The sequence below is a fragment of the Phytophthora cinnamomi genome, assembly GCF_018691715.1.
Source record: "Phytophthora cinnamomi strain GKB4 chromosome Unknown Contig77, whole genome shotgun sequence".
In the NCBI taxonomy this organism is placed as follows: domain Eukaryota; phylum Oomycota; class Peronosporomycetes; order Peronosporales; family Peronosporaceae; genus Phytophthora; species Phytophthora cinnamomi.
In genome coordinates this window covers 346,082-363,607 of record NW_027151010.1, presented here as the reverse complement: position 1 = coordinate 363,607, position 17,526 = coordinate 346,082, and the positions used below count along the sequence as shown (strand labels likewise).

Below are 17,526 nucleotides of genomic sequence, written 5' to 3'. Positions count from 1 at the left end.
GCGGTCAGGTCAGGTCAAGTATGCGAGCGGTGCGGCTGCTGGTGCTCGGGAACGGCGCGGCGGGCGCCGAGAAGCAGGCGCTGGCGCTGGGCAACAGGCTGCGGGAGAAGCTGCTGAGCGAGAGCGCGTCGCGCAGGTCTCAAGTGCGCTGTGCGCCCGTGCAGTGCGTGCGCGTGGCGCTGGGGAGGTCGCGCCTGATTCCGCCGGTGCTGCAGCTGATCGGCGCCAGACTCACGCGGAACCCGCTGTTCGGCTACGCGGAGCACGACGCGAGTCGCCTGTTGCCAGTGCAGAAGACCGGGCGGGAGCTGGACGTCGTCATCGGCTGCGGACGCAGCACGGTGGCGCTGTGTGCGGTGCTGAAGCAGCTGCGCCCCGCGCGCACGTTCAACGTGCAGATCCAGCACCCGCGCGTGCCGCTCGCGTGGTTCGACGCGGTGGTGGCGCCCAGGCACGACTTCCCTCGCGGTGAGGGCGACGCGGGGAATCTGTACCTGACGTCGGGGACGGTGTTCGACATCACGCCGGAGTTGTTGCAGCAGCATGGCGGGGAATGGGGAGACGAGCTGGACGACAAGCTGCAGGGCAGGAGGATGCGAGTCGTCTGGCTCCTGGGAGGCCCGTGTCGCGGGTTTTCATTTACGGAGCAGGATGCGCAGAGGATGGTGGAGGAGTTTGCAGCGGCGCTCCCTAGTGGTGGTGATGTGGCTGTGCTGGTGACGTTCTCGCGGAGGACGCCGACGAGCGCGCAGCGGATTATTCGACGCGGGCTGGAGGACAGGTTCCCGACGCCGGGGCAATTGATCATTTGGGATGGTACGGAGCAACGAAATCCGTACTACGCGCTGCTGGCAACGGCGTCCTGCATTGTGACGACGCCGGACTCCATTTCCATGACAACGGAGGCCATTGCATCGGGTAAACCGGTGTTGACGATGAGCGTGGAGCACTGCAAGGTGAAGATATATGCTGCGTACGTGTTGTTCTCAAGCCGCTGGCAATAATCTGACGTGTCGTGCTATGTTTGAGTAACGTTAGGGCAAGTTTCAGCGCTTTCACCAGTCGCTATTCGAGTCAAACGCTACGGCGCCGCACTCAAGAGATGCAGTTGCAACTGCCTTACGACGAGCCGTCGATGCAAACGCCGCGGCGTCAGTGGCTTTGGAGGAGGGAATCTCCTCAATCGTAGACAGAATTGCAGCACGCGTTCAGGCTGCGGTAGAACACATAGAGAAGACTAAAACAAGCGACTGATGTTGAATGCAAATTTGCTTGATTTCCTAGTTCACTAGGTTTCAAAATGCATGAGTGGCGGACAACATCCAAATGAGCGTTCAGCTACTTGGATCCCAGTCGAGTTGTTGGCCTCGAAGTGAAATGAAGAAAAGATATGCAAGCACTGAACCTTGATCAGTGCACAAGGGCACACTGCACCTGAGGTGGGTCCTGACAAGAGCAAACAAGTTACTCGTCGTCGCTCTCATCCTCGCTCTCCTCCTCGGCATTTTCCAGCCACTCGATGAAGGGCTTCAGCAGGGTCTTCAGCTTAGCAGCAAGCTCGTCGGTCACAGCCCAGTGCGCGTACTCCTTGCGGACACCGTTGTTAGCCCAGGCCACGAGACACTCCTCCTCGAGTAGGTCCTCGTCGTACAGAAGCTTCAGAAGGATCGGGTACGAAGTCAGTAGCTCCGCGTGCTCGACAGCGCAGAAGTGCTCAGCGAGAGCGAGCAGCTGGTACTGAGCGTGCTGAGCATCGATGATCTTCTCGAGCACGGGCGCGTACTTGGCTACCTGGTTGCTCGACAGCACCTGCTCCGTGAAGGCAGAGCGGAAAAAGATGACAAGACGGTCCGTGATAGGGAGGGCCGAGTACGTCTGCTGGCGGCACAGCTCCTCGAAGATCTCCGACTCCGAGTGGCTCTCCTTCAAGAAGCGCTGCAGGTTGGCCACGGCCGAGTCCAGAGCGTTCTCGTCGTCGACCTGCAGGTTGTCAAGCGTAGCCACGACCTCCTCAGCGGCGGAAGCCTCCATGGCGGCAGCAGCGGCAGCCTCGATGGCCTCGGCCTCAGCGGCACGGGCCGCCACAGCCTCAGCGGACAGGTCCGTGTGCCACACCACCTCGTCGTCCTCGTCGCCGGATTCCTCCTTGTCCGAGTTCTTCTCCTTGTGGTGCTTCTTCTTCTTGTCCTTCTTGTCTTTCTTGTCTTTCTTGTCCTTCTTGTCCTTCTTTTCCTTCTTCTCCTTTTTCTCCTTCTTCTCCTTCGTCGCGGATTCGTCCTCGGGCTCGTCGTGGGCCTTCTTGTCCTTTTTCTCCTTCTTGTCCTTCTTGTCCTTCTTCTTCTTCTCGTCCTTGCTGCCGCGCTTGGCGGCCGTGTGCTCCTTGAAAATGAAGGTCGTGAGCTTGTGGTTCATGTCCACGGGCTCCACCGCGCCACAGGCGTAGCACTTGTGGAAAATGAGCTGGCCCTTGAACTTGTACTTGGTCTCGGGAAGACGGCAGCCGGGGCACAGCACGAAGCCCTCAATGTACTTGGACAGGTGCTGCTGCATCATGCCGGCCTCGAAGGCGCCGTTCACGATGGCACGGTCCGTCTTCTCGTCGTACTTGGACTGGGCGCCGAGCTCGCAGCCGAAGAACTTGCACACCTCCGCGGTGGAGCGGTGCAGCGACGTCGCAATGTCCGCGCAGTTGACGACCAGGGTCTTGATGCCGTTGCCGCGGCCCTCGATCTTGGCTTGCAGCCGCGGCATCTTGTAGCGGTACTCGGGGTCGTCCACCGGCTGGGTTCCTGCAATGTTCATGAACGACATCTTGGCGGTCGGTTACTTGGGGACGTTTTTTCTTGGGTCTTTTTGTAGCTTGGGTGGATGGGGAGGGTTGGAAGGGCTCTCAATTAGCTAAAGAAGAGCGTCTGGTCCTGTAACGTGAGCGGGATCACGTGCTCGGCTGAAGGTTTGGGAGAGGAATGGTGGCGGCGGGGATGATCCGGGGGATGACGCACAGCTTCCTGTCTCTTTCGTTTCCAGGTCGACGCACTACTCGAATCAATTTGGTCGCACGGGATTTGCAAACGCATGCACTGTAGCCAGGTCGGGAGGGTCGCCGGGCGCTGAGGGGGTCAGAGACTCGGAGCTGTCGAGCTGGGGGCGCGAGCTGCTGCTTTCTCTTGGGGCGTCGACGCTTGCGGGCCAACGGTGTCTTTCGGAACTGACGAAGAAACCCTGTGGAGTGGAAACCGACGGCTCCGCATTGGCCGAAATGGCGGAAGAGCCGACCATACTAAAAGCAAGATCACCCACCTTCGCGGCCGTTGATTCGCCCAGTCCCAGATGGAAAACGATTCGCTAAAATTAGAATTGGAAAGACCCTGCCATAGGGCATAGTGGCCGTCTTATCCTGTCGTAGGGCATCATTCATAGTCCACTTCAACGTGACTGCAACTGCAACGGCAGGCGACAAGAAGCTGCTGGGAATCGAGACAAAATTGGCGCTCGCTGTATTGCAGGGGCTTATATCTTTACGTCTACTACACGTCGAGCGGGTGGATTCTCTAATGTTCGCGCTTATGGCATGGAGTCGTCCGGGCGCTTGATGATGACCGTCTTGTTCTCCAGGTAGTTGCGCAGGCCCAGCTCGCCCTGCTCGCGGCCAAGGCCCGAGTTCTTGAAGCCGCCGAACGGCGTGTTGGGCTCGATGACCGTGTAGCAGTTCACGTACACGGTGCCGGCACGCATGCCGTTGGAGATCTTGATGGCGTTGTCCAGGTTGGACGTCACGACGCCAGCGCCCAGGCCGAACTCCGAGTTGTTGGCACGCTCGATGACCTCGTCAATGGTCTTGAACTTGATGATAGACATGACGGGGCCGAAGATCTCCTCGCGAGCGATGGCCATGTCCTCGTTCACGTCGGCGAACACCGTGGGCTCGATGAAGAAGCCCTTGTCGCCCCAGCGCTTGCCGCCGCACACCAGGCGAGCGCCGTCCTTCTTGCCGGACTCGATGTGGGCCAGGATCTTGTTGAACTGGTTGCCGTCGATCTGCGGGCCGTGCTGCGTGGTCAGGTCGAACGGGTCGCCGATCTTCATGGACTGGGCGGCCTCGGCCGTGCGGCGCACGAACTCGTCGTAGATGCCCTCCTGCACGTACACGCGGCTGCCGGAGATGCACACCTGACCGGCGTTCAGGAACAGACCCACCTGCGACTGCTTGATGGCCAGGTCGATGTCGGCGTCGTCCAGGATAATGTTGGCCGACTTGCCGCCGAGCTCGAGCGTCACGCGCTTGAGGTTGTCCACATGCGACGAGCGCATGATGTGCATGCCCGTCTCAGTGGAGCCCGTGAAGGCGATTTTGTCCACCTTGGGGTGCTGGGCGAGGTGTGCTCCGACGGTGGCGCCACCGCCGGTCACGATGTTCACGACACCCTCAGGGAAGCCGGCCTCGACAATGAGCTCGGCAACGCGCAGGGCTGTCAGCGACGTCTGCTCGGCGGGCTTGAGCACCACCGTGTTGCCCGTGGTAAGGGCGGGGCCCAGCTTCCAGGCCATCATGATCATCGGGAAGTTCCACGGGATGATCTGGCCGCACACGCCGACGGGCTCCTGCTTGGTGTAGCACAGGTACGGGCCCGAGATGGGGACGGTGCTGCCGTGAATCTTGTCGGCCCAGCCGGCGTAGTAACGCAGCACGTTGAGGCAGGCCTGCACGTCCAGGACGCGGGTCAGGAAGGACGGCTTGCCAGCGTCCAGAGCCTCGAGCTGGGCGAGCTCGTCGCCGTTCTGCTCAATGAGGTCCGCGAGGCGGAACAGCAGGCGGCCGCGCTCGGCAGCGTCCATGGTGCGCCACGGGCCGCTGAAGGCGGCGCGGGCAGCGTCGACGGCGGCGTCAACGTCGGCGGCGGTGGCCTCCGAAATGGACGCAATCTTCTCCTCCGTGGCGGGGTTGAACGTGTCGAACGTGGCGCCCGACGACGACGGGGTGAACTTGTTGTTGATGAACAGGTTGGTCTGCTTCACCTGCACCTGCGCGGAGAACTGGCGCGACAGCAGGCTGGCCGACGAGGCCTTGGCCGTCGTGGCAGCAGCGGAGCTGCGGGCGATGGTGCGGGGCAGGCGGCGCAGGATGTGGCGTTGCATGGCTTTCGACCGGAGTGAGCTGGAGCGCGCAAAATGCAGAATGACCCGCATCGGCGCGGGGCGGGAGCTGATCCCTTCGCAGGCAGGCAGATCTCCCGATACCTATCCGGTTGCCGGCTGACGCACGCGTGCTTGGCTGTCCCCGGCCCTAAACTTTGGCGCCGAAAGGGCCTGCGATTACAAAACCCAAGACGCCGGCATTCGGCTGGACTGGCGGCCCGCCAGTGGCAGGAGCCATGTCAACGAGCAAATCGAGAGTGGTGAACCAGCTGGAGCTTCAAGCACTTGCTCTGCGCGTCTGGCATAACCCTCCTCGCAGGACCTCGGCGCACACATCAAGGGGGTCCTTGACCCCACGCCCCATTTGTACGCGGTACCTCGCGCTGCAGCGCAGTTCCCTCGTGTGCTTCGCGAGCCGATTCAATTGTTGCAACTACAGAATGCACGTGCTTCCTGACGGTAGCACCGCCGAGCGTTCGCCAGCGTTGCGGCCGCTGCATTTGGCATCTCGGCAAGTGGGGAAGTCTCAGTGAGACTCTCGCCGACTGGTGTCTCCGCATGGCCAAGGCATCACAGACACCGTATCAGACCTATCCGCCACGTGATCTTGTTTCAACTTCGAGATGGAAGTCTCCCGCTTCAAGCTGCTGAATGAGAGAATCTCAACTGTCGATACCGACCGCTTCGTCTTGCCTTCGACTAGCTCATTTCGACCCCAACTGCATGCTCAGGTGCACCTGCCGGGTATGTAGTCTGTCGTGGTGTGACCAAGTCACAGTGACTTCAACCTTTGCAGGACAAATCCTGATCGGCGGCGGTGGTTTGCTTGGGAATGCCCTTTTTGCGGGCTCCGAAGCCATGTCCCCAGCTCATCATGAGCTGGGACTCGTCTGCTTGCGGAATTTTTGGCGGCACCAAGAACTCCATGAGTAGCCTGCGCCAACTTGGCGCAGGCCACACCACTCGCTCGCTCACAGCAACGCGGTGCGTCTCAGCAGCAGGCTGCGCGTTGAAACAGTGGCGCAGGTGCACACGTACATGTTCAATATTTAGTACATTGTACCAGGTACATGGATTATAAGAGGTGCATGCATTCTTTTTGCTGGTAAGCTCGAATGCGATGGGCAATCAAATGTCATTTCTGCAGTGCCAAAGTGATCATCATGTACATACATTTCGCGGTCCAATGCTCGAAACTTTAGGCTGATGGCGCTCGAGTGGGCTGCTCAATTGCAGCCGTCTCATCAATCAAGGTGACCCAGTGCCTGCAGGTCTTACCGCGCGGTCCAGCTAAAGGACACGCGGGCACTGTACGCAGGGGGTATGGCGAATCTGGCGATCTTCGAGGACAATCCTTTCAACAAGGTACAGTAGCACTTCGCGCGATAAAAATCCTTCTCTAATACGCCCTGCCATCATTGCTTTCGCACCTACGAAAGGATTCGCGGTCGTCTCTACTCCACAGTGTACTGTACGCTTTGTAACCTGCCTGCAGCGGCGGCATCTTCTCCGAAAATGACAACCCCTGGCCGTGCACATTCACTGGCCGAGATGAATCCAAGCATAGTCCCATGTCACATCCTGCCGTCGGCTGCGTGCTCGCTGCAGCGAGTCGGAGCTCGCGCTGTCGCCTTCGGCGGCAGACAAGCAGGGATTCGTAGTAACGCAGATATTGGGGGTATTCTAGTACATTGATATTGCACTACACATCCTAATATCTTATACTAAATATATTAGGATGATAAACGCCATATTAGTAATATTATATTAATATCATTAATATTTCAGTACCATTAAGTACGATTGTAACACTTCATGAATACCAGGAGGCGCTACGTACCTTGGACCAAAGCGAGTTGAGCGACAGCGGCGCCAAATCGGTGGTCTAGTCGCTGCTGGTGATTACTTTGGGGCTAAGCGCACATCTTACAAGGCCGTGAGTGGATGGCGGTGTCTGGACCACCCACGTGTACTCGGGCTTTATGGTGCATTTGTCCGCCTTCTTCTTGTGCGAAAACTGATAACTATTTCACCGCCTAGGAATTTATGCGGCAAATGAACCAGGTAAATTCAGGTACCCGAAAAGTGCGTCGGGCCACCCTGGGAAAAGCGGTCGGGCGGGGTGGGTCACCTATATTCAAACTATGATATTTAGGTACTTATTTCGAACCTGACCACGATCATGCAGGACGACAGAGCGAGCCGCTCTTGGTCTCTCCTGCAACGTAGGTCGGCCTCATCGGCAGGGCAGTGCTTTTTGGGTTGTACCTGGTGGGTATGTATGATATAATCTACTCAAAAAACAAGAACAGCTTACAGCATGAAGTAGCGACTTGGTCAATAGAAGGATCTTCGACCAGAGACCAATCTGGTAACCGCTAAGGCCGCGGCCCTCCGCCGTCAAAGGCGGCACCTATTAGGTGTGTCATCGTTGATGCTTAACAAACAAACATTCAATTCTCTAGAGTGTCCAGTAGTTTTAGTAGCAAGTAGTAGCAACCAGGCATAACTAACTGAATCTTCGGTGCCCAGCATATTACATTGGTCGATTTATTACTGTCAAAATAGTATTAGCTCAAATCTATCAATATTATATAACACATAGTAATTCGTTTTCTTATATATAGATATTATATTAATATTATATTAATATCGTTAATATATATTGGAGTTACTACGAGTAACCATTTCCGCCAATCCGGTGCCGACTACGAACGCCGCGCGCTCATTCGCTGAAACCCCTCCACACTCCATCCAGCTAAAGGTCATGGCGGACCCGAGCGCTCAGGACATCTACCGGCGCTTCCTGGCGGCCCCGCTGCGCCTCAAGACGCGCAAGCCGTCGCCCTCTCCCCCGTCAACCCCGCCGCCTTCCACGCAACAGTATGACGCCTCCAGGTCAAGTCCTTGGGGCGATTCACCGGCGTTTTCCACGCGGTCCAAAGAGGTCAAGAAGCTGCGGCGGAAAGTGGCCAATATCCGGATTTCAGCGGCCGACGCGGCCATTCCACGGGATTTAGACGACGAGCTACGCGCAGTAGACGCCTCCGACACCGAGAGCAGCGTCGGGGCGGGCTCGGCAGCCTCCGGGCCCAAGGAGAAGCGGGTTGGAGCGGGGCCCAAGCCGTCGATCAAGAAGAAGAAACGCGTCACGCGCTCTGTAAGCATGAAAGACGAGGAAACGGGTGCAGAGTTTGTGGACACGCCCACGAAGGCGTCGAAGCCACCGAAGCGCTTCCGCAAGTACAGTCGAGAGTTGGGCAGCGGCAAGAAAGCCAAGACGATTGCGAAGGAGAAGGAATTGAGGGACTGCGACGCGTTCTCCTTCAGCCTGGAGGGCGTTGAGTCGGAGGATGACACGGAGAAGACGGACCGTGTTTCGGAAGCTAAGACGGTGTCGGAGTTGACGCCGCGACGACGAGCATCGGTGACGATCACGTTGCCGCTGCGTCGAAGTCGACGACTCCAGCATATTAAAACCGAGTCGCCGAAGCCTCCAGCTCCAACAACAGTTCCATCGTCGCAGCCAGCTGAAGGATTAAATTATGCGTCAAAAGAACAAGAGGAAGCAGCAAGCCCTGATTCAGCGTTAGAGACTACCCAGGCTCCAGCTGCACAGACGCCGGTGGATTTGGTGTCCGGCTATTGCGACTCTTTGCTAGCGGCAGAAACGATCTCAGGCTGCTTCTTTGCGCTGTCACTCAATGCTCTCCGGGATGCGCAGTTCTCGGGTAGTTCAAAATCTACGTCCAGCGATTCGAATCCGTTTGAAAGTGTCTTCACGATTTGTATTGGTATCGCGGAGTGCGAGGGGCTCGCTCAGCGCTCATTCCCACCGAAGACACCGAAGTCGACGCCATCCACGTTGCCCAAGTCACCGAATGCTGAAGTGTCGAGACCGAAGAGACGAATTTCGTTGAAGGACATTAGGAAACCCAAAAAGATGAAAAAGAGTGTTCGCTTTCGAACCTTTGATCTCTCGTGCCTGAGTCTGCAGTACGTGGAGGACGAGCAAGTTGCCATCATGGTGGATAACATTTTGACTCGCTACGGCACTATTATGGAGTACGTCGAGACAATGGTCACGCGCTTTGATACTGCGCCGGGTACACCGCAGCTACAGGCACTGCGTGAGCTTGCGCGCGTGATGGCAAGTCCGTCCGAACTGTACAGCAGCAGTCAAGCAGATGATGAAAGTGTGATGGATGCATCTAAGCGGATATACAGGCGTGCATACGGCGGGCGAGATCTCTACAGTCAGCACGAAATCCGAGTTTGTGGCGAGTACTTTGCGCGCCAATTTGCTAACTTGTTGGCCCCGCGCGCTTCGCCGTCATCGACGCCTCAGTTTTTGCAGGGCGTCTTCTCCTCGCTGGCATCATCTTCGGTTCGATTCAAGATGCGAGTGCTTTTTATCGAAAGTGAAGATTTCGGCGAGAATGTAGATGGCGGTGATGGGGTCCAAGGTCGTGTGCTATTAGATGAAGATGGCACGCCCTTTCCAGCTATGGCTCCGTACGAGCACCAGGATCTTGGAGCAGCTATTCACTGGGCACTACAGGAGTCCTACTTGTATTCGTCGCTGGTACAACCTCTTTTCAATATGCTGGATTCCAAGGAGAGTAGTGTATCGACAGGTGAAGATCTGAATGAGGGGTCTCCTGTGAGGAAGTATCTTGATGAAAGCGCAGCCGAGGACTTGGATCACATGGAGAAATATATGCTGGCGCGACGATTCCTGCGTTTTCATCTTGCCAAATCGTGGCGACGTAGATTGAAGGCCACCGACGCGTCCGAAACGTGGGCGACAATTGAGGAGATGTGCACGCTTGCGAAGAGGTACGTGGTGCCGTGGCAAAATAATCGATCCAGTTCTCACGTTTCTGTATGATTGGTAACTTCGTGCCAGATTTCGTTTCGAGGACGAAGCTCATCTGTATCCATTGGCTTCTGTGGAGGAGTTTGTAGCCGCTTTGGCTCGCGAAGAGCCTGGACTACAGCGAATGGAAAAGATTTTGCAAACGTTTTACGAGCAGAAATACGGTAAACAAGCCAGTTAGCTCCAGATCCCCTCCGGTGAGCTCATTGTATCTTTGGTTTGCCTAGGAGCGAGCGCCTTGAACCCGGAGCCCTGCATGGAATGCCATAATATGATCACCAGAGAAGAAAATCCGACGTCCATCAGGTGCACCTCGTGCGCACGACGGTTCCACTTGGGGTGCCTGCACCTACCTGAATCCTTTGCACAGTTCGCAGAGCACTACACATGCCCAGCGTGCTTTTTGGGTCGCGGGGGCTATTGACATGGATGAATAGGAAAGCTGAAGTAGAAGACAACATTGGGTAGACACTAAATCGACAACGTGAATTAGAGTTGACGTTCAAATGCTACACGTTCCCTCTTCTTTGCCACACTCAAAGGCATCAGTGCCAACGCTGCAGCTGCTTGATCATGGAAGGACCTCTGCTTCCTTTTGTTTTCTCTTCGGTCGCGGACCAGGCTTGCGTCGACCAGTAACTTCCTCAGTGTAAAAGAGGTCGAGAGGCGTCTTCAGTGACGTATCAAGCGTGATGGAGGACGCATCCACAGGCCATGGCGTGAAGGCAGTGGCGTAGCATGCTAGGTAGTTTTCGATCGAGTTTTGCTTGATATCGTAGAGCGAGTCGATACGACGCTGCTCTAACTCAGCCGCGTGGATCGCGTGCAGGCAGGGGAACTGCTGATCTTGCCAGTCCTGGCATGTGCACTCCCAGTCGACGAGGTTCACGTGGCGCCAGCTGTCTGGGATTTTCAGGCGCGTTGGGCCGAGGTATCGCACCATGTAGAGCCCATTTGCACAAGGAATCGACTGCGATTCGACACACAAGAAGAAAGTTAGCAAGCGTTATTCAGAAGGAATGCTCTTACATCAACTTACCTCACAGCGCTGACTGCCTTGCAGGATCTGTTGCAGCTGAGCATCGCGCATCGGAACAAGTTCATGAGTCGGGCGTAGCTTAACCGATTGGCGCCGCTGATGAAAGTTCTCCGCGATTTTCATAAAATATTGGTTGAAGGTGTAGAGCGGTTGAGAGCTCCCAATGGGGTCTTCGCCGAACCAGCTGATGTGGCTCGCACTCGCGTGCTGTGAAAACAATTCGTCACTTCCGAGGGACATCGAGAGGTCTGAAGTGAGTTCGTTAAACGTCGGTCGCCGGAACGCCTCAAGGAACGCATACTTCACCCAATTTGCACGATCCAGTTCGTCCAAATACGCCACCGCTGCCTCGTTCGTGCGAATCAAAGCCTTACGAAGGGTATCGTACTCGGTCTCACTGTCGCTACGCGCGAGGTCAAAGATACTCTGCTTCTTTTCAGGCGTCATCGGGATTTTCTTTACCGTCATGAGCTCGTCCTCGACAACGCGGCGCATGCAAAAGTGGTGGCTCGCCTGAGGCCAGACCGTTTTAATCGCAGGTTGCAAACCGCGGGTGCGACCTGCAATCACCGTGTACTCATTCCAATCGGCCGCCTGCGTACTCTGCAACGCTTTCAAAAACCACTCCCAGTTCTCTTGGTTCTCCTCAGCCACGAGGGCAAGAGCAAACGTCAGAACTTCGTCGTTGAAGTCCTTCGTTGAGGCCTTCAGATAGACACCGCAAATGATGTCGTCGTTCTCGTCGTCATCCAGCTTCCCCATGGGCGTTTCCGGCAACTCCTCGTTGTGCTGGATGTGATCCAGCGACACGATTTTGCGGCAGTATTTCACGGCATTCAGCGTGGCACTGGAAATGAACAAGGCCCGCCTGAACGCCCCGTTCTCTGTCGTCTCAACCTGAGAAAGCGACCCCGGGTTCTTCTCCTCAACGATCTTGAGGTACCCTCCGAGCTTCTGGAACGACGTCCTCACCTTGCTGATCCTCGCTTCTTGCAGCTGCCTCTTGATCCGCGACGCCATCATGTGGTTGATGGTGTGGCCCTGCCCGAGCAAAATGCGCCGGATCGTCTTGCCGTCCAGCTTGGCCATCATCACGTTCGCCGCCGGGTACTTGCTCACCTCGTCCGTCACCATCCGACACAGCGCCTTCATGGACATGGTCGTGTTCCGCTGCGACTTGACCCTCTGCGACTGCTGCGTCACCGCCTCCACAGCAGGCACCGCAACGCCCGCTACCTCTGCGGCGGGCGCTTCATGGCCCCCAGCGGGTGACGGCAGCAACGGCAGTACGTCCGAGCTGCCCCCCGCTGCCTTTGCCGCCGCAGCTGCAGCCGCCATAGCAACCGGCGGCGCGAGCGCGTGGGCTGCCGCTGCGGAAGCGGTCGACGCCGGCGGGGGCGCCGCGCGCCAGCCGATGAACTTGTAGTGGTTGTGCAGGAAGCAGGCGCGCGTGATCTTCCAGTTCTGGTCCTTGCCGTAGCCGTTAATGTAGAAGGGGCACTGCAGCTTGGCCGCGGGCGTGTCCGGGTCCAGGAACTGCTGGCCGTGCAGCTTCTTGCAGCGGTACTTGACGTTGCCGCCGCCGTTGGTGCGCGTGCTCGAGCCCGACACGAAGAGCTGGAAGCCGCGCTGCATGGCGAACTGCTTGCAGCGCTCCTGCAGCGACTTCTGGCTGCTGAACACGTCGGCGCCGCAGCCCGCCGTCTTGGTGCCGCCCTTCTTCTCGTACGCGATGCCGAACTCGGGCGCGCCCGCGTCCAGGCTCACGGGCAGGTCCTCGCGCAGCAGCCCCAGCTTCTTGGCCTCCGCCAGGTCCGTCTCGTCCAGGCGGTTGAACTGCGAGACTGCAGGCAGCGCCGTGGCGGGCACCGCCGGCTTGGGCGCTCGCGCACGGGTCGGCGCTGGGGCCGCGGCCTCGGCCGGCTCGGGCTCGGCGGCCGCCTCCACAGCAGCCACAGTCGACGTTGTCATGAGTTCTTCGGAGCTCCACTGAATTATGTGGCGTTGGTCTCAGTACCAGGGGGGAACTCCAGATAGGGTTGGTAGTAAAAGCAAGATGAGCAAAATACTACTCATAGTATAAAAATAGTATTAGTAGTACAAATTACAAGTATAGTCGTTAGTACAAACATAAACTTAGGAGAAAATAACCACAACGATATCGTACTAAAAACCTACTAGAAATCCTACTAAATTCCAGGATGAAGTTCATGGTCAGTATTTTCAAAGGACGCGCGCAATGGGTGGCTGCCGAGCTGTTCTTTCGTATCCTTCCGCTCATTTTGCGTTTTCTTCCCTGAATATCGCAACCGGGTCCGATGAGGTGCTCCAAGGCCGATTGCTGTTTAGCTGCTGCATATCTCCTCATGATGAAGTTCTCGACGCCTCAGAATCCGAGCTTGACTCTCTTCGTGAAGACGAGATTTCTAAACAAACAAAACAAGCACTGACAGAATCTAACCTACACACACAAGATCATGTGATGGACAAATGGCTCTCCCGTCGTGTGGCGTGGGCTGAGGTTGCGAAACACCAGTACACCGATGCCGAAGAGAGTAGAGCAGTGCTTGGTAAGTTGTCAATGACTCTCCCTAATGGCAGGCGAGTCTGGTACGTGGGGCGTCTGTGCCAATTCGTCGACGTTCGTCAATGATTCCATGACACTGGTGAACAGACCTTTCCGACCGTAGCTCTGCTCGCTCGAGCTTGGCAACTATTCTTACTATTAGCTTTGCCCATCCTATTAATAATAGTATTGCAGTTAGTAAATCAAAATTGGTGTCCTGTATTATTAATAATATTACTTAAGGGGTGATTCGATATTACCACCAATCCCTGAACCCCACCCAGCCCCACACTCAACCAGCAAATGTATCGGCGACTGCATCGCCTCGGCGGGCGCGTGCGCGTACGCGCGTGGAGCTCCAGCGCCAAGCCCGCGTCCAGCGGCAGCGCGGCACAGACTACTGCTTCTGCGTCCACTACTGTGGGCACATCGACCCGCTCCGCGACGCCCGGCACCGTGCGCGTCTCCAAGGGCTTCGGCGCCGACAAGCACGAGGCGGAGCTGGACTCGACCATCGCGCGCATCATCGGCTCGGACTGGGGCGACCGCTCGCACCAGCCCGTGTCGCTGGCCATGCGCCTCTACTGGGTCGTCTTCGGGCTGGTGCTGGCCAACGGCCTGTACACGTACGTGGCCGGCAAGGACGAGTCGTTCCTGGTGGAGAAGCTCAGAAAGAAGGCGGACGAGAAGCTGGGCGTCGAGGAGGAGGAGAACGAGTTCGAGGAGATGGCTGCCAAGACGGTGCAGGCTGCCGAGGAGAAGCAGGCGCCCGCCGTTCCTGCTGCTGCATCTACTGCTGCAGCTCCGGCGACGTCGATGCTGAGCTCGGGCGGCATGGCGCCCGGGATGCCGTTCATGTCTCCTGGCATCGTCTCACAGTCTGGTGGTCGCCACTCTAAGACGAAGGCAGAGCTAGATCAGCAGCTGGCTCAGCTGAGACTGCAGCAGGAGCGTCTGCACAAGCAGATTCGTAGCGGCGAAGGGGTCATGAAGGAAGAGCTGGAGCACCAGGTGCGTATGATCGATGTGCAGAAGGACCAGGTGAAGCGCGCGATCAAGAGCTTGTAACTAGGTAGGTAGACGCTGAATGTTGTGAATACCATGGACGAAATAGAGGTGTTTAGCGACAACGAAGCGGCTGGGTCTTTTACTGATGTCTATCGCGGGTGACAGCGATGGAGACAGCTCCGCCGGCTGCAACTCTCAGGACCTCTAGGTTCGCGTCCGCGAAGAAGTCGACCTTTTCCAATGAGGAACGGGTGGTCTTGTCACCGTGACCTGCAGACAGAAGCACACGAAAGTGTTTAGTTGTCAGGCTAAGTGTTTGTTGGGACGGGAAGCGAGAATTGTACCGAGGTTGCCGTGTTCTCCCCACCCACACGTGTACAGGTCGCCACTGCTTGTTACTACCATCGAGTGCTCGCTGCCACATGCAATCTGCCGAACGGCGTGCGTAAATGTCACTACCTGAGGCTCGCCGGCGTTTTCAAGCTCTCCGAGACCTAATTGTCCGTGGCTGCCTTTGCCCCAGGTTGTGAGATCACCGTCTTCAGTGAGGCACAGAACAAAGTGCCACCCACAGCCAACTTGCACAGTGCGGAGACCCAGAGCCTTGTCACGCGGATCTGCAACGCGAGCAGGTAGCGCAACCACTGGCTTCCTTTTCTTTTGGGAGGATTCTACGGCTGTAGAAGCCGACGTCGGCACTCCTAATTGACCATGTCGATTATTCCCGCAGGTAAACACCTCCCCACTCGAGGAGAGAAAGACTGAGTGCTCCCAACCGCAGCAGACGTCCGTGATAGCTGCGCCGTCCAAGCCCTCAATGCGTTTGGGGCTTTCAGTCTTCAGGATTGCACTCCCCAGTCCGAGTTGGCCGTGCCGTCCGCTTCCCCACGAAAACACCCTGCCGTCGACAGTAGCCAGGAGGGAATGCTTCCAGCCGCAAGCGATACTTAAAACCTGCAACCGCAGAGGCAACTGCACCATCAGCGCTGTTTCAACCTCATCACCTGCAGAGCTCTTGTCGCGACCCAATTGGAGATTATCGTTCGAGCCCCATGAGAAGGCCTGATCTCCCGTGCTGTCATTGGACACCACCACAAGTGTGTGCCACCACCCGCACGCTACCAACTTTGTTTTCTGTCTCCGCGAAGCAGATAGCGAACAGTTTCAACGGAGGAATTCATTCGGTGCAATCCAAATGCCAACTCACGTGTTCAAATGCCACCGGCTGAATGGGAGCAGTCACGACGCTCTGCGTTCGCGCCGGCTTGGATCGTCTCAGTTGGCCTCTATCGTCCAAACCCCAGAGAAACAGGCGACCATCGCCACGAATACCTGTATATGTGTCAGCATCAGAACTTCACTGTAGCTTGAGCTGCTCACACCTCAACATCGTACTAACCTGCACTATGACAGCCACCCGACACCACAGACTCCAGCTCCAGTTGCTGCAGCAGTAACAGCGATCAGTGCACAAAATCTAGCAGACCCGGAAAACCTAGATCCAACCTGCGCATTGTCCCAACGCTGCGGGAGGTCGTAATCGACCTCGGTTCCTAGTCCGAGCTGCCCAGTTCCACCTTGACCGCTACCATTAGATGACCACCGTTGCCAGTGCATGACATTCCTGGCTCGGACCACGCACCTGACCCCCACACGTACAAGCGCTTCTCCATCGCCGCGAAAGCTTGGTTAGTGTGCAGCGCTTCGACTAATGGCCAATCAAACACTGCGAAGACACACGACACACAGCATGGCGGCCATGACGAACGACCACGCACGTATAGATTTTCTCACTCCGTTCATATTTCATAGTGCTCGGCATACTTGCTGGCTATGTTTCTTCTTCTGGAAAATAATCTGCTTCGCCTCTGGTTGCCAAGCACCAGGCAGGCCTCACTTGCGGTGGTGGAGGCGGCGTGCCTCGTTGACCATCAGCCCGTAGAAGTGCTTGTAATCCATGCAGGCCAACAAGTGGTCCACAAACCAGGCGTACGTGTGCTCCTCAAAGAGCGCCGTGTACTGTCCGTCGCGGATCTCCCGGCATTCCTTGAAAAATTCCTCGATCGTCGCGCCCTCCGACTCGACGAAGTCTGTGGCATAGCAGGTCAGAGCTTGCTACGTCAGTCACAGCTCTGCACCATCTTTTCAGCCCCAACACACAGGGCCATACCTGACAGCTCCTCCTCGAACAACTTGAGATACTGGTCATGTAGCTCCTTGTATCTACGCAAGCGAATAACCGCACCGTCAGCGTCAACGGAAAGTGCGACCCTCATGCCTCCAACAACAAACAACAGCCGCATCGCCCATACTCGTGCTTGTGCTCCACGTCAGCGTCCTTGGCCTCTGTCGCGTCGATGAACGCATCGGCGTGCTCCCTGCGGCAGACACGCGCCGCGTCACATTCCGCCGCCACATGGATCACTTCAACCAGCGGAACCAGCCGTCTCGCCAGCGCGACAGACAGACGGACGGGTGGACGCACCTGGCGAAGTTGTCGAACACGCGCTCGAACTTGGGCGACGAGCAGAACTCGGCGGCGCGCGTGATGATGGACGACGCCATTGCGGCCCGCGGAACTGCAGCAATGCAAGGCAGCAGGGCAACCGCTCGTCACTTGACGCGACCTTTCGTGGGAGATGGCTACGCTTTATGGCTGTTGCCACACTCCCGGCCACCGACCGCACGTCGCAGAGCCGGACCGTTAAAAGCCTTTTTCAGCCAATGCACTGCTGTCGCGGCGCACGAATCGGATGACTGGTGGCGGAGGCCCGTGTGGTCCACAAGAGAAGAGCCAAGGCCCTTCAACTGCGGTCGCCCGCCGTAAAGCGCGCGTTGCCGCGCTCCCATTGGCTGGCGCGCTTCACGAACGCGAACTTTCTGGAAACGGACCAATCG

General features: G+C 57.1%; 8 protein-coding genes across 8 annotated transcripts; 3 read left to right on the top strand and 5 right to left on the bottom strand.

The window, feature by feature from the left end:
* Window positions 1–20: 20 nt before the first annotated feature.
* IUM83_13959 (Mitochondrial fission protein ELM1) lies at window positions 21–1,254 on the top strand (the record flags this gene model as incomplete). The annotated part of the gene is made up of 2 exons (XM_067938664.1): window positions 21–956; window positions 1,039–1,254. The coding sequence occupies 2 exons, from the start codon at window positions 21–23 to the stop codon at window positions 1,252–1,254; spliced, it is 1,152 nt and encodes a 383-aa protein (XP_067785582.1).
* Window positions 1,255–1,464: 210 nt separating this feature from the next.
* Window positions 1,465–2,811, bottom strand: IUM83_13958 (eukaryotic translation initiation factor 5; the record flags this gene model as incomplete). Its single annotated transcript, XM_067938663.1, has 1 exon — window positions 1,465–2,811. One exon carries the CDS (start codon window positions 2,809–2,811, stop codon window positions 1,465–1,467), a length of 1,347 nt encoding a protein of 448 aa, XP_067785572.1.
* A 753-nt stretch (window positions 2,812–3,564) lies between these two features.
* On the bottom strand, window positions 3,565–5,136 carry IUM83_13957 (Aldehyde dehydrogenase, mitochondrial precursor; the record flags this gene model as incomplete). Its single annotated transcript, XM_067938662.1, has 1 exon — window positions 3,565–5,136. The coding sequence occupies one exon, from the start codon at window positions 5,134–5,136 to the stop codon at window positions 3,565–3,567; it is 1,572 nt and encodes a 523-aa protein (XP_067785584.1).
* Window positions 5,137–7,903: 2,767 nt separating this feature from the next.
* Window positions 7,904–10,452, top strand: IUM83_13956 (uncharacterized protein; the record flags this gene model as incomplete). Its single annotated transcript, XM_067938661.1, has 4 exons — window positions 7,904–9,975; window positions 10,046–10,179; window positions 10,243–10,321; window positions 10,386–10,452. The coding sequence occupies 4 exons, from the start codon at window positions 7,904–7,906 to the stop codon at window positions 10,450–10,452; spliced, it is 2,352 nt and encodes a 783-aa protein (XP_067785583.1).
* A 134-nt stretch (window positions 10,453–10,586) lies between these two features.
* On the bottom strand, window positions 10,587–13,025 carry IUM83_13955 (uncharacterized protein; the record flags this gene model as incomplete). The annotated part of the gene is made up of 2 exons (XM_067938660.1): window positions 10,587–10,985; window positions 11,055–13,025. 2 exons carry the CDS (start codon window positions 13,023–13,025, stop codon window positions 10,587–10,589), a joined length of 2,370 nt encoding a protein of 789 aa, XP_067785550.1.
* Window positions 13,026–13,923: 898 nt separating this feature from the next.
* IUM83_13954 (serine protease family S09X) lies at window positions 13,924–14,688 on the top strand (the record flags this gene model as incomplete). The annotated part of the gene is made up of 1 exon (XM_067938659.1): window positions 13,924–14,688. One exon carries the CDS (start codon window positions 13,924–13,926, stop codon window positions 14,686–14,688), a length of 765 nt encoding a protein of 254 aa, XP_067785711.1.
* A 779-nt stretch (window positions 14,689–15,467) lies between these two features.
* IUM83_13953 (RCC1 domain protein) lies at window positions 15,468–16,301 on the bottom strand (the record flags this gene model as incomplete). Its single annotated transcript, XM_067938658.1, has 6 exons — window positions 15,468–15,526; window positions 15,633–15,762; window positions 15,836–15,960; window positions 16,028–16,073; window positions 16,135–16,205; window positions 16,271–16,301. 6 exons carry the CDS (start codon window positions 16,299–16,301, stop codon window positions 15,468–15,470), a joined length of 462 nt encoding a protein of 153 aa, XP_067785574.1.
* Window positions 16,302–16,521: 220 nt separating this feature from the next.
* IUM83_13952 (E3 ubiquitin-protein ligase HERC4) lies at window positions 16,522–17,193 on the bottom strand (the record flags this gene model as incomplete). The annotated part of the gene is made up of 4 exons (XM_067938657.1): window positions 16,522–16,718; window positions 16,799–16,851; window positions 16,941–17,006; window positions 17,114–17,193. 4 exons carry the CDS (start codon window positions 17,191–17,193, stop codon window positions 16,522–16,524), a joined length of 396 nt encoding a protein of 131 aa, XP_067785573.1.
* Window positions 17,194–17,526: the final 333 nt, after the last annotated feature.